This window comes from Oreochromis niloticus, linkage group LG17 (assembly GCF_001858045.2).
Source record: "Oreochromis niloticus isolate F11D_XX linkage group LG17, O_niloticus_UMD_NMBU, whole genome shotgun sequence".
Classification (NCBI taxonomy): Eukaryota; Metazoa; Chordata; class Actinopteri; order Cichliformes; family Cichlidae; genus Oreochromis; species Oreochromis niloticus.
The window spans coordinates 20082435-20106644 of record NC_031981.2 but is presented as its reverse complement, the minus strand read 5'-3'; the positions used below and the strand labels follow the sequence as shown (position 1 = coordinate 20106644).

At 40.1% G+C, this 24210-nt stretch overlaps 1 protein-coding gene across 1 annotated transcript in view; it reads left to right on the top strand.

Moving 5' to 3' along the window:
- shank3b (SH3 and multiple ankyrin repeat domains 3b) overlaps positions 1-24210 on the top strand; it is a 59453-nt gene that overhangs the window by 17604 nt on the left and 17639 nt on the right. The window contains 14 exon segments of the mRNA XM_025899740.1: positions 11651-11822; positions 11971-12174; positions 13648-13719; positions 14138-14246; positions 18170-18321; positions 19746-19875; positions 20016-20053; positions 20204-20320; positions 20435-20512; positions 21653-21719; positions 21823-22054; positions 22756-22931; positions 23254-23367; positions 23579-23654. Of these exon segments, the coding sequence (XP_025755525.1) occupies positions 11655-11822; positions 11971-12174; positions 13648-13719; positions 14138-14246; positions 18170-18321; positions 19746-19875; positions 20016-20053; positions 20204-20320; positions 20435-20512; positions 21653-21719; positions 21823-22054; positions 22756-22931; positions 23254-23367; positions 23579-23654 (1733 nt within the window). The 5' untranslated portion in view covers positions 11651-11654.

Genomic DNA, 24210 nt, shown 5'->3' with positions numbered 1-24210 from the left:
AAAAACTGCCATTGATAGATGAACTATTCAGTTTTATTCCATCTATCTAAAACGTGTGTTCAGATTTTTTTCTCTGAGAATGAAAAAACTGAAACATGAACCATAATGCTGAATTGTGGTGAACTCCATGAATGTGGTAATCATAACATATTTCTTAACAATAAAATTGAGATCCTTGTTTTAAAACCCTTTTAGAAAACAGATGACTTTGTGTTGCACGCTGCGTTGTGTAAGTCCTGTACAAGAAGTAAATGCTTGTATCAACCAATGACAGAAATACACATGTTCACAGACACCAATTAGGAACATAATACAAACCTGAATTTAGATTAAGGTCATATTTGCAATTTATGAAGTTTTTTGTGTACATAGAACCTGTGAATTATGAAATTTTGTCATATATCTGTAGACCTCTCCATAAAAGGTTTAAATTATGGCTTCTGATGCCAAAATATCCACTATAAAGGGCAGATGTTTAGTTCAGGAGCAGTTTGTTTGCACAAAAACACGACAAGCCCTCTCAAGTCAAGTTAAATACCAGTACTGACTTTTTAGAGTTATTTGCCTAGAGTTTATCTTTTACTGATTTTACTTTTAGAAGGGTTGTTTAGTTTTCCTTTCAGGACGTTAAGAGCCTGCGGGTCTATTTTGGTCTAAAGTCACACTAAAGTACTTTACTAAGGATTCAGTATAGTGTTTCAATCAGGAGCACAGGCAATGTCTGAACTAACAAATGACAGAACCTCAGTTTTGCTGTTAAGGTTTATGGACATCCAGATGTTTAGGGCCCCTAAACAATGTAAAACCAATTGCTACATCTTCAAGTTGTTGGACTTTACTAGTAAACGTAATAGAGTATCGTCTGCATAGAATGACATCCATTTTTAAAGTAGAGCCTAAAGGAAGCAGGTATAGTTCAGAAAAGAACAAGACCATGAATGCAGCCTCGAGGGACACCACAGGTTCGGGAAAACTCAACATGGCTCCAACCTTGCACACTGTGTCAGGCGAGAAAGCGTGATACTGTCATCTGCACTGTTGAAAGAAGCAGTGTGGCATGACAATGAAAATTTCTTAGATTTCATGCTGGAATAAGGGACCAGCTTATTTAACTACCACTTACAAAAATAGTTCAATGAAATGTGTTTTTGAGAACACTTCATTATTCTGTCGGATGGTATAATCAGTTTTTGGGAGTTTCCAAAAGGGAACCGTTCCCCTCCCCACCTCACATCTGCCTCAACTTTAGACAAATGAAGAGGCAGCAAATGTGATTTCTAGAAAAGCAGTGGATGGGATGCATAAAAAGGATGAATCCTGGGGACACGTAGCATTTAGAAACTCCTGTGTAATCAAGCTTTTCATCAACAGTGCATGTCGCAGATTTATATTTGAACAGCTGTCACATTGTTGGCTCGCCTTTTGTCTTTGCCTTCATTTTGAAGGTTAATCCGTCAAAACAACAGTGAAAAGCTCTAATTTATTTAGCTTTTATTTCAGGCACTGAGGCATGAAAATGCAGTTTGGCTTTTTCCGTGCGTTCTTTTGTTACGACCGATGAGAGCGTCTCAGTTCAAAACCCTCAGAACAGGTGGAGATAAAAAGAAAAATGCACACAGGAGTGAAAACCTCAACAGCTGCAGAGCTATTCAGAAATGCTTCGTCAGTGAGGTTGGCTTCAGAAGTGTTTGTTGGCTTTTTAAACAGACAGAAAGGGGGATTTCTCGGGTCTCGCCATGCTAATCACAAGCAGAGAAAACATAATCTTCAGTCAGTTTAGTGTTTCTGGACTCCAGTCGACCACCTTCTCTCTCTATGAAAGGTTATTTGAATGACAGGAAAGTGATTCAGCGTCTCTGATTGGTAGAGCTGAAGTGGAAGCTGAAGTGGAGGCTGAAAATCAAACCCTGCAACTTAAAGCTGATTGCAGAGGGAACTGTCAAGGCAGCAAGTGGACAGAGCTGGACATTAATACAGGCTCTGTGTTTGAGAGTGCACCAGGTTATTTCAATAAGCACAGATGCAGTACACTGATATTATATGACCTTCTCTTCTGGTGTTAGGAGCCAGTATTTACTGGGAAAACAGGGAGCACATAAACACTCAGTGAACTGATGACAAACTGATAATAACACCATTTTCCGCTCATTTTGTACAACAAGGACTGAACAGAAAGCGGCAGAAGACAAAAGAGCAGAGCTGAAAAAACTAGGTTACAGTAAGTGTGTCTCCTGGGATTTCACTCACTTTTTGTCCACACTAGTATTCCACTGCTATTAGATGGATTATGGATCAGCCACAACATTAAAAAATCCACTTTTCCATCCATTTTCTTCCTCTTATCTGAAGTTGGGTCATGTGGGCAGCAGACTAAGCAGCATTTTCCAGTTTTTCCTGGGGGGGATCCCAAGTTGCTCACAGACGAGATGACTTATATAACATCTTCCAGTAACCTGTCTAAGGTTAGGGTTAGAGTCAGAGTTTATTTCACAATCACCTTTTATATACTTTTATAGTTATATAGTTTTTCCCTAGTTACGGATTCAAAGGGGGGGGAAATCTGTTAAAAGAAATACTGCAAGACCAAAATGAATGTGTGGCACTTTATTTGCCTAATTATTGTATGGCTAACACAAACTATACTAGTGATTGTTAAGAGGTTAAAACCATTCATCCAGTTTGTTTTGCTCATGTAAAGTCAGGTTACAGTTGTAGTGGCTGAGCATTGTCCTCTGGATGTCATTTCCTCTAGCATTGTTTTCTAGTTCCTCTTAGAAGATCATGAGGCACTCCCATGTCAGATCTGCAGGAAGTTCTGGGTTTACCCCAAGGTCTCCTCCCAGGTGGATATTCTCAGAAAAACACTAAGGAGAGACACGCAGGAGGATTGCCTGCCTCTAAAACCAGAGGCAAAATTACCATCGTGTATCACATTCATCGTACTAATAGTTGGTTCCTAGTGGGCATACATAACTATGTTTAGAGGTAACCCTTTAAAGCAGCGGTCCCCAACCTTTTTTGCACTACGGACCAGTTTATGTGCAACAATACTTTCACGGACCGGCCTTTAAGTTGTCGTGGATAAATACAACAAAAAAAAACAGTACTGGTACCAAAAAAAGAAGATTTATTCATAAAACATGGGTTAACGATAAAAACGATAAAAAAAAATAACGATAAAAAACGATAAAACCCCTGAAAACCATCAATTTCACACCCGAGCCTCAACTCTCGCGGCTCAGTACCAAACAACTGGTCCGTGGCCTGGGGGTTGGGGACCTCTGCTTTAAACTATTTCCCACCACATCACTCAAGCATATCTTCATTCCTTCTTGTAGTCACTTCAATTGCTCTCCTCAAAATCACAATATGTATGACTCAGGAGCCACCTAGTAAAGGTACTTTCACCTGTCTTCACTAAAAGACGCTGAATTTCTTTCATTGGTTCATACATTGGAGTCCACATTTCCTACAAATCATCTCAGCTGTTTGTACCCATGATCTCATTCTTTTGGTTAATACCCAGGCTTAGATTGACTGGTAAACCTTTGTCTTCCAGCATTTAAAACCAGCTGCCTTTTTGTTTAGGTCCTCTGTGTGCCAACCAAGCTCCTCTTGTCCATTAGGAAATGGATATATTCCTTAGGGTTGTGGGGTGAAGGCTCCATGGATCAGGCTTGTTCTGGCCCATGCAAAAGATGGAGTATCAGAATCTGGAGGCCTGTTTAACAGGTTGGGCTCTTTTGGAGCAGTATTTTGCATCAGCCAAGAATAATTTCCAGGAGAGTGCTATTGTCGTAGTGTATATGGTGGTCTGCAGTGATGTTTAAGTGGGAGGTAAATTTTTAAAAAAAACATGTTAAAGACATCCTCCATGGATCAGGGTTACTCTAACGCCTCAAGCATTCAGGTGCTAATTGGGATCTTGGGAGACTGGAGGGCAGTTAAACACCTTGGGCTCTTTGTCGTGTTCCTCGAGCCATTCCTTGGCAGTTTTTATGGCGGAGGAGGGTGCAGTGTCTGCATATGGATATGATCCAGGATGATGGACCTGTCACCCCATAGAAACATTAGAAGCGTTTTGAAGCAGAAATGATGACAAACAAGACTCTGAACATTTAACCAGAAAAACTCCCACATCAAGCAAGAACTGTAAAGCGTTCAGCTTTAACAACTACACAAATTTGTGTCCTCGGTTCCCAAAACACTTACAGAGTGTTGTTAAAAGAAGATCTGATGCAACACAGTGAAAACTCTGCCTCAGCCCCAACTTTATTTGAGTTTTTTTGCAGGCATCAAACTCAAAATGAACAGATATTCTAAATAAATAAATAAAAGTTCTCCATTTCATCACTAAATCCATTTTCCCCACCGTTTTTTTAAATTAAATGTAGAGTGTAAGTTATAAAACGTCATGCAGAATTCAATTTTTTTTAAAACAGGGATTTTAAAAAAATGATTCAATTGTGATATTTATATTGATGATGTTTTTAATCTTGTTTTTACCGAAGTTGTCAGAAGCCCAAATGATCGGTTAAAATTATCATTGCATCCCTACAGTAAAATTATCCTGCATTAAACTTTAACAGTACAAACAAGTCAACAGTAGGAAAACATCTTAGGAACAAAGACTTTATAAACCTTGCGTACGTGTTTCTATGAATGTTTTTGTTTTTAGCTTTGTGTGACCTCTGCCCAGTGCATGCTGGGAAACTTTGGAGCCTGCTCTAGCTCTGAATAGCTGCGTGTTGGTGGAAAAGGAATGAAAGAGTCTTTTTAATTTGGTCCTGTGACATTTCACAGGCTGACATGTCATCCTGTGTGCTGAGGATTCCTCCACAGGGTGAGATGTTAGAGTGAAATATATCAGCAATTACCGGGCTTTTACTGCAGTAAATGAAAGGAAGTGATTCATTTCAGGGAGCCGCTTCTCAGTGTCCTGTTGGCGCTGCTTGATTACACTCAGTTCACTTCAGCATGCTGTCAAAATCAGCTTAAAGTGTGTTTGGGGTATTGGCTTTTATGGAAAACTGAAATTATGGTTGTGTGGTAATGCTGCTGAGAGCGGGAACCGCTTTGAAAATCCGCTGCTGGTGCATTCAAGGACACTTTCTCAGTGTCTGAGATTTTTAATGCTGGGAACTCAACGGAAAGATTTTAATGCAGCAAGCGACAAATTCATACAGTGTTCAAAAGCTCACTTTCCGCTCAAAGCTCACTTGAAACATAACTATTTATGGAGGGTGAGGGTACTAAAAAGGTCCAAACAGCTGCTTCATGTCCACTAAGTGTCCAGGTGTTCAGGAGTACTACTGCACATGTGCACAAAGTTGAAGACCACAAGCTGGAAAAGTTAAAAAGTGTGTGGAGCTGGAATGTAATGAAATTAAAATTTGCATGATTGGCCAACACAACACCAAAGGAACAGATAGCGCCTCATATTTTGTCACTAATCCCATGAAAATTTGGCATTTCGACCATCCCAGTGAGGTTTGTTCAGATTTAATTTAATTAATTTAAGTGTTCATACTCTCTGTTTTCCCTTCATCATATTTGTAGTCATCAAAGCAGATCTGACAGCAGCTCACGATTAGATTCTTAATATTTTTTAAAAATACCAGAACAACACTACACTACACTCAGCTCGTCTTTTAACCACTGAGGAAGCTAATTTCCTCCAACCTGGCCTCTCTTCACCTTTTTGTCCAAACTGTCCAGGATGAGCCCCCATTTATGTTACGAGCCGGCTCAAAAGCTGCGACATAAATATGGAGACTAATACACAGAGAAGAGGTTTTATTTAAAATTACATAACACGTTGGCTAAAATAGCTGGTACCACTAAGACCAAGACTAATGAGCCACCATGAAAGGCTGCCTCAGGTATGCCTTTATCCACACCTGACTAGGTGTGCTCAATTAGCAACAGCTGAAACTTTTGCACTGCCGCTGCAAAGAGATGAGTGGCTGCAGAGGGACGTAACAGATCCATCTTATGATTTTATTATTTGTTTCTATTAACACCTTTAATGGATCAGCATCACCATAGACATCTGAGCTGGAGCCTCAAGGTTGCTGAGGTGCAAGGATCAGTATCTGCGTATGGCCATGTTAGGACATTGGCAGGTCACCTGATCTACGACCTCATTAAACACTTTCCTTATCATTTCAATCAGCACTTTCAAGCACAGACTGGATATAAAAAATGGAGGTGGCCACTGTGACATCACCTGCGAGAAATCATATTTTTGAAACTTTAAAATCACAGTCACCATCTGAGCTTTGAAACCAGGTGACAGAGGAGAGACTCAGACAGAGAAACCACAGGACAGGACACTCATGAGGTCATGACTTGCCAGCTGCCCTGTTTCATCGTCCTTTCTGAATATAATGAGAATCATAATTTACAAAATGAACATCATACTTCATTCTGTAAATCATCAGATGTTATTTAATTTCTAGTCTGCTCTGATCCTGAGATGTACGGCTGCGATTATGAACAACTAAACCAATTATTTTGCTGCCTCCCTCCTCACAATGCTGCTCTGGTTTTGTCTTGTTGTTATGAATCCAGCCAAATCCTTGACAGCGTATGAATAATAAAACCAAATCAGCTTCGTAGTCCTGTGGAGAACAGCACATACGATTTTTTTCAAAAGCTGGGTGTTAAATAATCATGATTGTAATTTTTGCCCTACTGAGATTGGTCTGTTTTTAAAAGTTTAATTGTTTTTATATGAAACTTTTATATTAAGCTTTTCTAACCGTGTTGTCACAGAGCCATTTTAGGAGTTGCCTTTTTGACCTCAGGGAAACAAGTCTGTTGTTTTTAAGAACAGGCATTAAAAAGAAAGTAGTGGTGTGGTCCTTTAAACATGAGTGGGTCCTGCTGAGTTCATAAATCCATCTTCAAATATCTGAACTGCCTCTGAACTCCCATCTGCTTCTCCTCCCGTCAGCGTACATCGATCTTATGCTGAAAATCATTGCGTTCCCATAGCTTTTATTTCTTTAAACCCAGCTGAAGTGGATGGACATGTAGACTTTAAGCTTAGTGCTGCGATGGCTGAGCAAGCATGACAGACAGGAGAGGAGGAGAGAGTCAGCAGGTTGATGTTTTAAACGGGATCTGCGAAAATTGTTCAACTCCGTTGCCATAGCAACAGCGAGCATGTAGATCAGGAGGCTTTTTTTAAAACACGCACACACATACAGAGTGACACAGTGAGGTTAGCACAGGATTCCCTGCTATTCCAGTTTCTATGACAACTCACAACTCATCCTCGCCTCCCCGTCTTCCTCGCTTTCATCCTCAGCTGTAATGGAAGCAGCCATTAAGTTCTGACTCCGGCTCTGCCCGGCTTTATCAGCGTGAGTGGTAATCAGCTGTTAATTAGTAGCAGTGATGATTAATATGAACAATGATTAAAGGAGTACTAATGCAGTGTTAGAGCATCAGCAGCATGAGGAGCATCGGTCAGGAGAAGCTGCTGGGAGGGACTTCTGTTAAAGCTTTTTTTCTCCTCTGACCTCTTTAGCTCGGTGGAAGCGATCAGACCATTTGACCTGTCAGCGTTGTCCATTAGGGCTAACGACAAGGTCGAGGTCGAGTCTCTCTCTCTGCTTCATGTCCAGAGTCTCTTAGACTGTTTTCAACCACAGGATTTAGCAGGATTGGTGTGTCCTTCTTATCACAGGAACTACCGCTTTCCCCTTTTTTTTAAAAACTTAAATCACTCAAAATCACAACAGTCATCAAGCATGTTTCTGGTATAAGGTGAAGGCCCAATAACATTATATACTCAAGACCAAGAGATCCAACAAGCACAACAGCAGGGAGAAAAAAATCAGCTTCACTTTAAAAGGAAACAACAGCCAGTCTTCTTCATTCATGCTTCATCACGAGGACACACCTGGTCTGATGTGGCTTTCACTTCCAATTAACCTGTTGTTGTGACTCAACACAGGAAAAAAAAGACAATACCTAAATACGTCAGAGAGCAACTTAGGGTTCGTTTCTTACCCCAGGATACTTTGGCATGCAGAGTAGAGCAGCAGTAGTGCTCTACCTCCTGTCCCCAGCCACCCCAAGTAGTTTGTAGTACCTAAAGGTAACCAAGTTGTTTGTGATATCTAAACCAAACCAAGTAATCTGTAGTAAAGGTAAAAGGTGCTTGCAACTTAAACAAATCAGGAAGTAAATAAAAAGCCAAATTGCAAAACTCAAGCACTTCACAAGACATAAACCATGACTTCCTGGCAGAGCATTTCACTACTTAGGCCATTTCCATCCCTTTAACCTGCTGACAAAGATGTAGTTTGTAGCTGTTATTTCTCTGAGGCTCATATTGTGGCAGCTGTCAGGTCAAGGCAGCTATGCCAAAGGACATCTTGTACACAGGTGGCTTCTGACAAAACAGCATCGTATTGGCCCCTGGAATGAGAACATATTGGACAAAACCTCTGAGAAAACAAGGCTCAAGGAGGAGCAGCCATCTGTTGTGACTGGTTGCAGAGTGAAAGGAAAGCAAAGAGAGAATAGAGGAGCATAAGGACCACTGACAACAAACAGGACAAAAGACAAACTACAGGAGAGAGAAGACAAACATCTAATACATCCAGTAGTGGCAAAGAAACACCTGAGGACTGAAGAAATGCTCATTGCAATATGGGAAGTCCCCCCAGCAGCCTGAGCCTAACTAACAAAACTAAGTGATGGTTCATGGTCTACTGATCCAACCCTAACTATTAACTTTTCCAAAAAAGAAAGTTTGGAGACCGATCTTAAAAGTAGAGAGGGTGTCTTCTGAATCTGAACTGGGAGCTGGTTCCACAGGTGAGGGGCCTGATAGCTGAAAGCTTTGCCTCCCATTCTACTTTTAGAAACTCAAGAATCACAAATAACCCTCCACTCTGAGAGCGAAGTGTACTGTTGGGATATTAAGGTATTATGAGGTCTTAATGATATGATGGGGTGTTGTTTTGGATCAAGTGAAGAGTTTTCAGGGAGCTTTTCAACCAGATAAGAAGTAATTACAAATCTAGCCTAGAAATAATAATTATGTAGACTAGTTTTTCAACATCACTCTAAGACAGGATGTTTCTCTTTACTGCCATCAGACTTTTGTTTAATGTTTGGTTGAAGGACATGTCCTGTCCAAAAATGACTCCCATGTTCCTCACAGTTATGCTGGAGGCACACTAAGTATCTGATTAGACACCATGGTTTTCAGGTTTTTAGGCCCACGAACAATAACCTCCATTTTGCCTGAATTTAAAAGAACAAAATTACAAGTAATCCAGGCCATTATGTCTTTAACGTATTTCTTGTCTGGCCTAATGGATGTTAAATGGACTGGTTCTTATATAGCACTTCTCTACTTGAGCACTAAAAGCACTTTAACATGCCCCATTCACCCATTCAAAACATGTTTTTCTACTCTATTCGCAGTCCAATGAACACTTTGCAAGAAACTTGGGTTCATTATCTTGCCTAAGGATACTTGCTACTTCACATGCTAACTGGAGCAGCCAAGGATCACCACCAACCTTCCAATTAGTAACAGTAGCAGCCATGATCAATAGAGTTAGGTGTCATCTGCAATGGCGTGAAAATGTGTGCACTGTTTTCTTACAGTATTTCTGAAGCAAAGCATCTACAATTGCAGTTAAAAGTATGGGTCCGAGCATAGAACCCTGTGGAACACCATGACTTGCTTTAATGTGTGACAAAAACTCTTTGGAAATAATCTGCTGAATATCTAGTGCAGCTCCTTTAATCCCTTTGATGTGGCCTTCCTTTTAATTTAAAAATAATAAAGATCATAAAATGTTATCAAAACAAAAGTGTATGTTACAAGTATCAACAAAAAATATAGTACTATTAAAATACTACATTATTTTCAGAATGAATATTGCAAGATAACTGAGGAATGAATTTCATCCTGCTCCTCTTTCTCCTCTTTCCTTTCCCTTCCCTCTCTAATAATTTTCACACGGCAACTAAACTTTAGTCAAACTGTTGTACAGACACTTCCCACTGTGTGAACGTTTGGTTAAGGGGCGAAAAACAGGATGTGATGTAACATCCTGAGGACATTATTAGCGTTGGAGGAGGTGGAGGTCATATCAGAGTCAGCAGCAGACTATATGAATAAGATATCGTCCCACGATCACAGAGAATTAAACTAAGAAGACACCTGGTCTTTAATTACATGAACGCTGATGTGCTACATTTGGTGTGCAGTGGAAAACACTAATGGAAAGCAGCCATTTTGACTGTTAACCTCTGTAAATGCAAAATATCCCCTGTGAGAGATGTCTGTGGGAGGCTGTTAGATTCATGCCAATATCTCTGTCATAATAGAGACCGTTTTTCAATCCAGATTTTAATATGATTTTAAGGTCTGGACATCTCTTCATTTAAACTTTATTTAAAAGTTAAAGTGATTGTGTGTCCCAACAAAGCAAAAGTGTGCAAAGCTGACCCAGTAACTGTGTCAGAGGAAACAGAGCGCAACAAGTAGAAGCAATGTGAGGATAGACAGACAACAAAAAGGCACAGAGGAGGTAATACATAGAAATAATGCAACAGACATGAGGTTCATTTAGAAAAAATGTGAAATGAAGGATTTAGACTGGATGCGGGTTGCAAAGTCACTTGCAGATGTGCAGCAACTCTAGCCAGTCTAAAGCAGCTTGAATAGCACAGTCTACATGGTAACAGCTGATCACTGGCTCATGCAGACTGGTTTAGGTTCAGCTGAGTTTGATTACATGGCCTGTCTAAACAAACACACTATTCATTGTTATCTTTCACTACTGAAAGGGTTCTCATTCTGGAGTGTTAGTATTTTGTGAACTTAACACGAGGTGTATTTTGGCATCTGTGCCTTGATGTGCTGCCTGTTGAAGTACTTGCTGCAAAGAGATAACAGTTCTTTGAATCTGTATTAGTTTCTTCTGTGAGTATGATAGGTTCTGCTTGGGTTCAAGTGACATTAATAAAATCATCAGCTGCTGATCCAAGGCACATGCACCTGTCTGCTAGTTTTTTGGAACCGCATGGATTCATCTATGGGGCACTACACATACACAGCACCAACTGAGCATGCACTCTCCAGTCCCTTAAGCAGACTTGAAAGCACTAAAATGGCATGATAACTATTCCATTCTGTTGTGTTCGGAGTGTGGAATTTCTAAGACAATTTTTGCAACCATATAATCCATGCTGAATGGTCATCTGGAACCTATTGTTTGTGCATATTTGGGTTGTGCAAATGGTTTAGCTTTTTGCCAATCACTGCTTCATTTCATTTTTATTTGTTTGTGCTTTTAACAAAAATCTACTTGGTTAGATTTAGGTCAGGTTTAGACAGTGAGAATAACTTGGTCAGGTTCAGATACTGAGAACTGCCTAATTAGGTTTAGGCACAAAGAACTATTTGCTTGGTTTGACATGAAGATTGAGGTTTGGGTTAAAACAGTCCCCAATCCATGATGACTTGGGAGTGGCAGAGCTGTCTCAGTGATTTACCAGCAGCTTTGAATAGCATTATTAAATCCCGCGGGTGTGACAAGGTTCTAAGGTGTTGCCTATATCTGCTTTGTGATTAGTGCAGCAGTCATAATCCCCATTCTTTCTGTTTCAGCCACATGCCTCTGAGTCCGGCTGCTGACACCAAACATGATCGCCCGCGGCAACAGGCGGTTACAAACGGCAACCCGGCAGGCTCTGTTGTTGCCAGGGACGACGAGGGAGAGGACACGCCCACTGGGAACAGCATCGTCGTCCGCATCGGCATCCCGGACCTGCAGCAGACGGTAACACACACGCACACACACAGGCGTACTGCGTGTCGATGTACAGTTTGTATATAAACATAAGGCACAGCACAAACCTGTCTGTCTGTCTGTCCGGCTGTCTCTTTCTCTGTCTGTCCGCCTGTTTCTCTGTCTCTGGCTCTCTCAGAAGTGTTTGCGGTTGGACCCAGAGTTACCAGTTTGGACCAGTAAGCAGAGGGTTCTGGTGACGTTGACTCAGTCTCTGTCGGATGTTTTGAACTATGGTCTCTTCCAGCCGGCGTTCAACGGCCGAGCCGGAAAGTTTCTGGACGAGGAGCGGCTGCTGAAGGAGTATCCTCTCCCGCCCATCACACCCATCCCGTACCTGGAGGTAAACTTTACCTCAGTGTTTCTACAACACTGGAACATACTAAAACATACAGCACTGCTATAACTTATAGAACATTATATTCACACTGCTGAAGTGCTGAAGTGAAGTGGTAATATTTAGAGAAAACCCTGTAATATTTTTCTAGATTAAAGTTCAGTTAATCAAAAACCCATGTAGCTTAAATTTTCACATTTAAGTGAAGATATACATAACAAACAGATATTTGAACCTGTGGATTAGAATATGAACAAAACCTCTTTAGAGCAACTTTCTTCCAGCATGCTGTTTTCTCTTGTTTAATCTGCATGCAGACCTGGCTGTGAAGTCTTCTTCCTTTGTTGTTTTTTAGTAAAATATACTCTTAATGATACAGACAAACCAGTGCGCAAGTATAAATGCAAACATCTGCATCATAGTAATGCAGTCAGAGTATCCCCCAGTCTCTTGTGAAAAGTAGAATGCAACTAACTATCACTACCATAGACAGTATAAAACAGGGGATGTCAAACTCTTTTTATATCATGGGCCACATACAGCCTACTTTAATCTTAACTGGGCCAGACCAGTGAAACTCCCCTTTCTGTCAGTATTATTTACACAATTAAGCCTTGAGATATCTTAGTATAAGAAAAAGTGCAATTTCAACAGTGTGTTTCAGTTTTTTCTGCATGAAAAAGAAATGCTGCTGTAGTAAACGACTACTGCGGCTCTTAAATTGTAAGAAAAAAAACAATTTCAATAGTAGATAGTTAAAAAAACAGGAACCTTTCTGTCATTTAATTTTTTCTGTTTTACCTAATTACTTTAGTGTGGCATTAATGACCTTAGAGGAAGTCTTTACTACTAAAGATAAACTAAAATACAGTTAAAATTGGCCCCGGGGCCTAATGTTTGACACTTCTGGTATAAAAGATGGATGTAGCTTACATATATTTCCCTGAAGCACCTTAAACCTGCATTCTTTCTAATGGGCAGTAGAGGGCGACCTTTGTGGTTCCAAATAACTTGCAGTGGTAGACATGTTTGTGAAAACAGCTTTCGGTGTGGAGCTCTGTGAACACTTTCCTGATCAGTTTATTATCGTCATTAAGTTATGGTCACAATAAAAATCAAGAACGGGGATTATTTACAAGATGGCCATTAGCTAATGATGAATCATTCACAATTGGCCAGTTAGCCAATTAGCATGTGATATCACAGTAAGCCCCACCCCTTTCAAAATAGACTTCTTGCTGTGGTTCGAGCAATTTTTCCCACATAAACATGCTGCTAATACACCAGAGGGCGCTACTGAAAGAGGTTCATGTCAGATCATTTTAACAGGGAATGACACTTATTGCTCTTGGCTGTTTGGTGATCCTTTTAAACACAGACCAATTTAAAAACATGACGCTAACTCATGAAATCTCCTCTACATGCATCATGTAGCTTCAGTTTATTCCAAACTGACTGTTTGTGTCTCTTTTTTTGCAGTTTCGTTACAAGAGGAGAGTTTACACCCAGAGTTACGTGGACGACAAACAGCTGGCAAAGCTGCATACCAAGGTAGGAAACACAATACTGTTAATGAAAGATTTAAATTCTACAGAATTATTACAGTATTAATGCAAAATGCTCACACTGTGTCTCCAAATAAGAACACAAAGAGGTTTACTGCTGTATTCCCACAGTTACAATACTGCTGCAAGTGATGATATGAAGCTTGGGTGAAATAAATAATGAAAGGATTTAAATAAATATGTACAAAAATAGTCGTACATTTAATATGCAGAGGGATGCTTTCGGAGATGTGTTATTTATATTTGGCTGAGAGTGCAAAAAGGATCAGGAAATTTTAGCAGCATTTGCTTCACTGCGACTCCTCCACACTCACCTCAGATTTAATTCAGGGAGTTTGTGCTGCTTCTTCATAGAATATTATTCAGTAAATAAGAAAATTATGTTGTGTTTCTTTCCCTGTTAGGCCAATCTGAAGCGCTTCATGGAACATGTTCACCAGAAGAATGTGGAGAAGGTTTCCAAGTGGTTGGAAAAAGGCCTCGATCCCAACTTTCACGACTCTGACACGGGAGGTGAGCAGGAGCAAATCCCTTCAGCGTCATTTTTCAGTGTGTGAAATTGCATTTTTCTCCTACAGTGTGCAAGCATTAACCCACAATAACCCACTTTTTTTTTAATAAAAACAAAAAAATTGCCCATTATAAAGCATGAAAGTTAAAAATTTCCTGGTCAATTCTGGCTCTAACAACACTATAGCATAAAACTTGATTTTAAAAAAATGTATCCCACAAACCAGTGGGCCGTGTCATGTGGCTTCATTTATTTCTGTTACACTGCTTCTCAAACCACTCCTTCATTTTCTCTCAGTGCACTTCCACTTCCTTTGTGTGGAGTATTCACCACCTTTAGTACCAATTAAGGTCTGCAGACCTCCTGGAATGCTTATTGCCTGACTGGAAGGCGAGTGGTCCCTGGAGGTTGCCAGGTGAAATAGGTTGCAAAGAGGATGCTGGTCTCATAGCAGTCACCTCTTTTTTGTGGTTGTTTTGGCAGCAGATTGTGGCAGTCATCTGTGGTTTGCAGGGAAGTTTGCCAACTTGTCAACTATGGCTAAGCAACAGTGAAAGTGTGAAAAAGACAACCCCAACCAGAAACCAGAGCGTAAAAGTGAAACCAGCACTTTTCAAAACATGCTTCTTTTACTTGAACTTGAACTTGAACGGAACCTGTTTGGGTCGAACTTCTCACACTGCTCTTTAGGCAGTGTGAGCACTGCTCTTCGATCATATTTAAGATCGAAGAATTAATTAATGTCAGGACTTCTTTGAGCAGTTTTGTAGGAATGGGGTCTAAAAGACACGTTGATGGTTTGGAGGAATTAATTATTGAAGTTAACTCAGAAAGATCAATTGGAGAAAAAGAGTCTAACTTAACATCGATGGTACTAAAAGTAGCTGTAGATAATATTACATCTGTGGGATGATTATTGGTAATTTTTTCTCTAATGATAAGAATTTTATTTGTTGGCTCAGTAGAGCTCTGACTTTTTGTCAGCCTGGCTACAGTGCTGAAGAGAAACCTGGGGTTGTTCTTATTTTCTTCAATCAGTGACGAATAGTAAGATGTTCTGGCTTTGCGGAGGGCTTTCTTATAAATCAGCAAAGTATTTCTCCAGGCTAAATGATGATCCTCTAAATTTGTGACATGCCATTTCCTCTCCAGCTTACGAGTTATCTGTTTTAGGCTACGTGTTTGAGCAATCATAGCATTCTGCTAGCGACCAAAACAATCACAAGGAGGTTTTCAGTGCATCACCGTACACCTCTCTGTGACCGATTTCACCTAGTAACAGCCAGAAACCTTCAGCAACTACTTGGCAGTTGTTTGGGAAATGCATATTTTTCACTAGTATCCAGTTGTTTCAAGTTGGTCACTATTCGGTCTCTAGGCCTATGTGACCCGAGAGGGCCTAAGAGGGAAAGGAAGTGGCTTTTAACACTCTGTGAAAGCAAGTGTACAACAGTGCATTCAAACTGTAGTTCTAAGTATTTAAATTTATTAGTAATGAAGTCTCAAGACTAACAGAATTGAAGCTTTTAAATGTAATAATCTGGCTGGTCATATTTCTGCTGTGCAGTTAATTTTACTAAAAGTCCAAGAAGTCTGACCCATCGGCATAACTTTGTGCTGAACATTGGGGTCAAGATCTCTGTCTAAATAAATAAAAAAACGGGGTAAATTCCCAGATGATTAAACATGCAACTATTTTGCTGGTAATACCTGAAATGAGTAAAGAAAATCAACAGCCTATTTATGCAAGATCATTCATAATTTTATTGGGGGGGGTTATATTGGTTGGGTCTGATTACTGGGGGGGGATCATAATCCCCCTAACCCCCCTGGAAATTACGCCCCTGGTCTAACCTCCAGTTTTGTTGAGTGATACTTTTTTATTGTATCTCGTGGCTGCTAAGCATAATTAGCATGTATCTGTGTCTGTGTAATGTTCCTATACAATCTATAAATGCAGCCTGATAACCAAGCTAGCTAATCACTTGGCTCCAAAAACTATAAGACTAACCTTGATGCTCCAATGTTCAGCCTGTGGTCATATTGTATTTATTATTAGTATCCAGTATATTGAAACACAAACCTTGAAACATTCGCTGTGGTCATTTGATTGTAAGGTTTTGTGTATTTAAAGGGACTGTTAAAGCTAATTTGGGTTTCCAAATGTTTCCACCTGAGTGAGAGAAAGTCCTCCATAAGCCAATTGCTACAGAAAGAGAAGGACTAAAAAGGTTCAGTTTTAAAGGGTTCAAACTTTGTTGTTTTTCCAGGAAGTTTTGAGTGGCTGTGACTTAGTAGGCAGGTTGGTGGGTGTCTCCATGCCAAATATTCTTAGGCAAGGAACCCCAAGTAGCTACCAATATGTTTATTAGAGGGTGTCTGAATGTTAGATAGGAAGTAAGTAAAAGTTTATTTGTATGATTGAGTGAATGAGACATGTTGTATAAAATGCTGAAGTGGAGAAGAAAAGTATGTGTGAACCAGTCCATTTACCATCACTGGCTCTTTTTTCCTGAAACCATCCTAGCTATGATTAGTCAGAATCAGCTGAGAAACATCCTACAGTCTAAACCCAACACATGCTTCCCTTAAGCAATATCATTAGAAGGCACAGCATCCATATTCACTGCTTTGCAGATGATACCCAACTTTATCTATCCATGAGCTGGGCACGAATGAGTTTGTTAAACTGCAGGAATGTCTTAAAGAATCTTGGAGTCGTTTTTGACCAGGATATGTCTTTCAATGTGCATATTAAACAAATATGTAGGACTACTTTCTTTCATTTGTACAATATCTTTAAAATTAGAAACATCCTGTCTCAACACAATGCTAAAAACTTAATGCATGCATTTATTACTTCTAGACTGGACTAATGTAATTTATTATTATCAGTATGTCCTAAAAGTTCCCTGAAAAGCCTTCAGTTGATCCAAAAGGCTGCAGTGAGAGTACTGACAGGGACTAGAAAGAGTATATTTCTCCCATACTACTAGGGCTGGATGAAGTGAGCCTGAATCCTCCCGTTGTTATGCTGCAATAGGCCTAGGCTCCTGGGGGCTTCCCATGTTGCACTGAGTGTCCCTCATCCCAACCAGTCACGCCAGATGGCCCCCCTGAGAGTGGTTCTGTCTGAGGTTTCTTCCTGTTAAAAGGGAGTTTTTTCTTCCCACTGTCACCAAGTGCTTGCTCAAAGAGGGTCCTTTGATTGTCTCTATTATTGTAGCATCTTTACCTTGCAGTAAAGTGTGATAATTTATTTAAAGTCATTAGAAAACAGTCAGTGGGTAAACTTTTAAAGAAACATTACTAACACACTTGCATGTAAATACATATCCGCCATCCAGCTCAATCTTACCTGACACAGAAGGAGCCTGGAATGTACTTCATACCTTCCTTGGTCAGTAGCGACTGGGTTTAAATAAATTATCGCCCCCTGCTGGTACTGCAACTTAAGCATGTCCATTTCACGCCTACGAGAGGCAAAACCGTGACATCCACACGATGAGCCAGCGGGTCTATTACATGCTTTGCAGTGATATAGGTGCTTTATAAATAAAACTGAATTGAATTGAACATCATCCCCACTTGGTTTCCATGTTGCTTCTCACATATTAAACGACTTGTAGGTGGTTTTCTGATTAGCATCGATACGCCTTCTGTTATCTGTTATGTACCAACCTCTGAATCCATTTTAAGACTTCCTGACTCACTGTTAGGAGGCTGCTTTTTAGTTTCTAATTACAGCTTTGATGAGGCAGATGTAAAAATGTTTATACAGTTTTTCAGATTTTATTTCTCTCAGGAGCGTCTGATCCTTGGAGAGCGTCACTGTTCAGTTTCCCCTCAGCTGTGGAGCTGTTACTGACTTTAAAGATGGATATTCTCCTTCAGCCTAACAAAGACTTGTTTCCATGTGCCTCAGAGTGTCCTCTGACTCTGGCCGTGCAGCTGGAGGAGAGCTGCGAGCTGATTAAAGTTCTTCGCAATGGAGGAGCTCACCTGGACTTCAGGACCAGGGACGGCATCACTGCCCTTCACCGGGCCGTCCTCTGCAGAAACAGCGCCGCCCTCACCGTAAGAAAACACTTTTTTTTCTCTGGTTCTGTCTCCATGTGTTCACTTTAGTTTGAATCACACCACAGCTCGCTGATTTTTGATGAAAAAGACATTTCAGCCGAGCTTTTCCAGCTTCCGAGCTACCAAAGTCCTGCTTCCTGTCTGGGTCTAACATTAATATACAGCGATGTTTCTTCAGTGAGGACAGAGTGACTCATTCCATCTGACAGCAACATTTTAAAAAAACCCGACTGAAAAAACACATCACCTGATAAAATCCACCAGCTCACCTTTATATAAATGTCGGCTGCTGCCTGCCTGTTCAGTGTTTCAAGCTCGTGAGTTAATGCCATTAAATACATTTTTTAACATAAGCAAGCCAGTGAGCAGTATTTATACAACAATGTGTTTTAAAGGAAACAAGATTAGAAGAACAGAAACTTAAAAGAGCACAGGAAGTAATATACCCTAATTAAAAGCAAGAAAACACAAAACCAACTATATCAAAAACAAAAGCAGCTCCTGCAGCAGCAGTGGCTTAATTAATTATTAATTTCATGATTAGTGGATCTGCTTGACCTCCATGGAGTTGTGGTTATTAAATGAATTCATGTCAAACTGCTCTGTGTTGGACTAACATGTTTCCACCACACATCATTTCAAAAACAAATTCAACACCGAACCATCAAAACCGGCAGTTCCTCTAACCTCCACTAGAGTGAGCAGTGAGGCCCCAGTGACGCCTATTAAAATGTCCAACTTAACAGCAGAGATATACGTGTTTAGAGTGTCTATGCAGGATTTCCTCCATCGTAACAAGCGTACAGGAGATGACTTTTTCATAGGCCGCCTGTTTGCATTTTAAAGTTGGGGCCGTGGTCTCAGGCTGCCGTAACACACAACCCTCTATTCCAAATGTGATCACTTCTGGCAAAGTTAAAGTTAGAAGTAATTCTTTATGTTGGCAAGTTGTTTAAATTCTGTTTTCACTTTCCAAATTTTTCTACATGAGACAGTTTTGTGCCTGTAATGGATATAATATTGTAGAAACTTTTTTTAGATTAAAGACTTTATTGGAATTTAAAGAATTAATCTTTAATCTAAGAGAAAAAATAATATTGAACATATTTTTCCTCATTTCTTTGGCTCACTTGAGATTTAATAAGCTGTTTATGGCCCATGGGTAAAAATCACTGAGACCTCAGCTGACTGTTTTCACCATCTTAGGTTGAATCTGCACGTAACACGTGAGGGTTGGATTTAGTGCTTTATGGTCCTTTCTGACACTAATAAGACCCTAAATTTAGATTTTTACTTTATAGATTTCTACACAGTTGGTGCAGAGGAGTCTCCCACTGCTGGGCATTAGAAACAATGCAGTTTCAAAGTACTTGCTCATTCTTTTACATCACTGCATTTTTGTTGTTTCTCCTGGTCCTCAGACTCTGCTGGACCTCGGGGCATCTCCGGACTACAAGGACAGCAGAGGCCTCACTCCGCTCTATCACTCGGCCATGGTGGGCGGCGCCCCCTACTGCTGCGAGCTGCTGCTGCAGGACCACGCCACCATCGGTATGAGGGGGTCTCATAGGACCAATCTGACGAATCATCTGATATGTTGTGGAGCTCTATTATTATTTATTTATTTTATTCATATTTTTGTGTTTAAAAAAACACTTTAGCACTAAGAGTACTTGTTGTCATGGTTACAGGGATGACAGATGAGAACGGGTGGCAGGAAATCCATCAGGTGACACACATACACACACACACACAATCAGGAAAATTACTTGCGCTGATGACAAGTTCAAGCCCTGTACAATTATGACTCTGTGTGTGTATGTGTGTGTGTGTGTGTGTGTGTGTCTTTGTGTGTGTGGGCGCATGTGTGTGAGTTCAGGCATGTCGCTATGGCAACGTGCAGCACTTGGAGCACCTGCTGTTCTACGGCGCTGACATGAGTTCCCAGAATGCATCAGGAAACACTGCACTGCACCTCTGCGCTCTGTACAACCAGGTAACACACACAAACACAAAGAGGTAATGCACATGCTGGTCATGTGATGGCGGCCTGTGGGTGTAATGTATGTTGTTAGTCACATTTTGGCGGTTTGGGGTTTTTTTTCATTAGGATAGTTGTGCCCGAGTGTTGCTGTTCAGAGGAGCCAACAAGGACATCAAGAACTACAACAACCAGACGGCCTTTCAGGTAAACCAGTCAATCCATTAGCAAATCAATAAAAGAAGCCTTTAAAGCAAAAAAAAGCAACTTATTTTCACATGAAAATAAGTTAAAAAAAAATTATTACACTTTAAAATGAGCTTTTAGTTTCAAAAATTATAATCCAATAGTTAATAAATAAAATATAAACAACAACAAAGTCTTTTTTCTTTACCTTCTATTGAAGCAAAAATAAAAAACAAATAAAATAAACATTAAATGATAAATAAATATACAAAATAATCAATAAAAATCAGATAAAGACTAAATAAATAAGATAAACATAAAGAAATCTAATTAAAAAAAACATTTCCGATACAATATTATAAAATAAGAAACATATATAGACTGTTTAAAAATACAAATAAAAGAACATTATGTGCCTTTAAGTAAAAAATATTTTTACAATTTTATATTATTGTATTATTATATATTTTTTATTATTATATATTTTATTGTGTAATTTAATATAATGCATTTATTATTTGTTATTTTTTATTTCTGATAAATAAAAAAATGGAGAAAAAAAACAAAGTCCAAACAAGACTATATCCACCCTGCTCGACATAAAGACCAGGAAGTCAAAAAAACGTTAAACTTAGAGCTACAGAAATAATCTGGCTGGTCCACGACCACACCGGAAACAAAACACAGCAGTTAGTGGAAAAAATAATTAGCCCACCAAAAACAGAAAGGAGCGCTTGTTTCAATGCCAGAAATGATACCACTGCTACCTTTAAGGCATTTAACCATCATCTAATTATGTTAACATCTCAGCTTCACAGACACATTTGCAGCTCTGTGATTGGATGCCTGCTGCTATACTGGCTCTTTAGTTTCTCTTTAATCTTGTGCTATCACGTCTCATGTTGTACCTGTGAGTTTTTATTATTTTCTAACCAGGAGACTTGTTGAAAGAGACTTTTACGTTGAAAACCCTGGAACTCTGTGGAAATCTCCAGAAATTATTTGCAACTTCAGAGATGCAGAAATGTGAAATTATAATCTGTTCAATATGCTCCTGTGATGTTTCATGTTTCAGGTGGCAACGGTATTAAAAAGCTGTGAGTTTAATTTTGAACCCTACGGTTTGTGTGTTTTTATGACTCCTGTCTTGTGTGTGTGCAGGTGGCGATCATTGCCGGGAATTTTGATCTGGCAGAAATCATAAAAATCCACAAAACGTCTGACGTTGGTGAGTTTCAACACATTTAAATCGTGTGCGTGTGTCAATGTTAACACAGTGGCTGGATATTAACTCTCTGTGTGTTTTTATGTGTGTGTGTGTTTGTATATATGCGTCCAAGTAGTTCCCTTCAGAGAAACTCCCTCCTATACCAAGCGCCGCCGCATGGGCTTGACCCGGACAACAGCTGGAAACGGCCTGTCATCTCCTCGCTCCCTGATTCGCTCAGCCAGTGACAACGCCTTGGAAAGCCCCGCCTCCTCACCTGGCCCCTCCCTTCAAAGCCTGGAGACGCACCATGACACGCACACACACTCACTACGCCGACACACACGCCGACTCAGGTAATTATGAATCATTTATGAGTCATTAATGGTGCCTTTACACATGTAAAAGTGAGATGTGCATGATTTCACCTAATACTAACAAGGATGCTGGCTTTGTGTTGCTGAAATAAGCAAGATCATCCCTGAAAATACATCTTCTGGTCAGCAGCACATCAGGCTCCAAAAGTTGCTCCAGTGTAGCTCATTTATACATCTTTCAGCATTAATGGTGCCTTTACAGATGAGCTACCAGATTCCAGGTTCTCATTTTCTTCCTGAGTGGTCGTCAACAAGTTTCTCGCAAAACTACAACATCACAACAATGTGATTGGTTACTTGCAAGTCCTCCGACCTATCCGTTATGCACAGAGATCTTTTGATCACATTATGAACCGAAGATGAACCGTAGATTCATCCATTGTGTTGACTGCTTATCCAGTTCAATCCAATTCCATTCCAGCATGTTACAACTTTTCTAGGCGTTTCTGGTTTTTTGACCCAACTTTTTGAACCCTGTTGCAGGTTCAAATTGAGCATGTGTATATAACAGGTTTCTCAGTTTTACATTTAATATGTTGTTTTGTTTCATTTTCTCATAAAATGGTTTTTCACTGATTTTATTTGAAATGTGGTTCATTTTAGTAAGTTTTTTTTGGGGGGGGGTTACAAAGATGTCCTTTAAGGTGTAGTCAAACCAGTATCTCCTTTCTCAACCGCAGTCCAAGTGGTGGAGGTCATGTGGAGACCAGCCCTCCCTCCTCTCCTCCCCCGACCCCACAGATGAGGAAGAGGAGGCTGTATAGCGCTGTGCCGGGACGCACCTTCATCGCCACCCGGTCCCACGTCCCTCAGGGGCCCGGAGAGATCCAGCTGCACCGAGGAGAGCGGGTCAAAGGTTTGACCAGGATAATGATTCTTATCAAAAGTGTAATTCAGGAGCTAAACAAACTCTAAATGTCCGACTTTTATAACTCAATAAGGATATATAACTATCACCACAACAAAGACCAAAGAATTGAGAATAAATAAACACTGAACACAAAACTTCCATAATCAGATTCAGACCCCAGGTGTTTCTGTTTATGACATTATTTATTTTTTTAAAAACCTTTATATCTGCATAGTTCTAGATTATTAATCCCCCATCACAAAAATGAGCTCAAACAGAGGTAACGCATGTGTGAGGTGGTGATAATGAGTGTGTGCTGTGTTTACAGTTCTCTCTATCGGTGAAGGAGGATTCTGGGAAGGAAGCGTTAAAGGCCGAACCGGCTGGTTTCCTGCCGACTGTGTGGAAGAAGTCCAGATGAGACAATACGACCCGAGACTGGGTAAAAAAACACATCCACAGCAGGGTCAGGGTCTTCTCTGCATTTAGAACATGCTGCTGTGCTTCACAGAGGAAAAGCATCCCTGTTTATATATCAGTACTTTAACTTTGCGTTCATTTAATCGACCATAAAATACATGGACAGCATCTGATGGGATATTTAATAAATAATGTGCTATGTAACATACATATGTAACACATGTATGTTTCAGAGACGCGAGAGGACCGCACCAAGAGACTGTTCAGACACTACACTGTAGGATCCTACGACAACTACACCTCCTACAGGTAACACAGCATCACTACACCATCTGCAGGTAACACAGCACCACTACACCTCCTACAGGTAACACAGCACCACTACACCTGCTACAGGAACTCAATGGCAGGTTCGACTTTCTTCAGAATCAGGATCAACTTCATTAAAGTGGTTTTGTTTGCAGATTCTTCTGCTGCTGTATGAACATGTGACAGACCTAATGAGACAGGTGACCCTCTCAGGTGTAACCCGGTGATTCAGCAACCGTGGCTGTTTTAAACTATAGAGAAAATTTTTACGTTTAAGATGACGCTTGTTGATGTTTTCAGCTTTTCTGTCTCAGTTACCGGGAAACAGACGCCAGGCTCGGGAAGAACTAATAAACATTTAGAGATGTTCATTCATGTGAATAAGAAGTTCTCCCTGATTCATGTGTTATCAGTGTTTATGGCCTTTTTCAGTGAGCTGTTCATATAACACCATCACTAAGAGAGGGTGCAGGGTCTCCTGCTCTGGCTCTAACTGTGAGCTTTATCAAAAAGGAAAGTTTTTGATTCTGAAAGCAGAAAAATTGTCTGTCTTCTG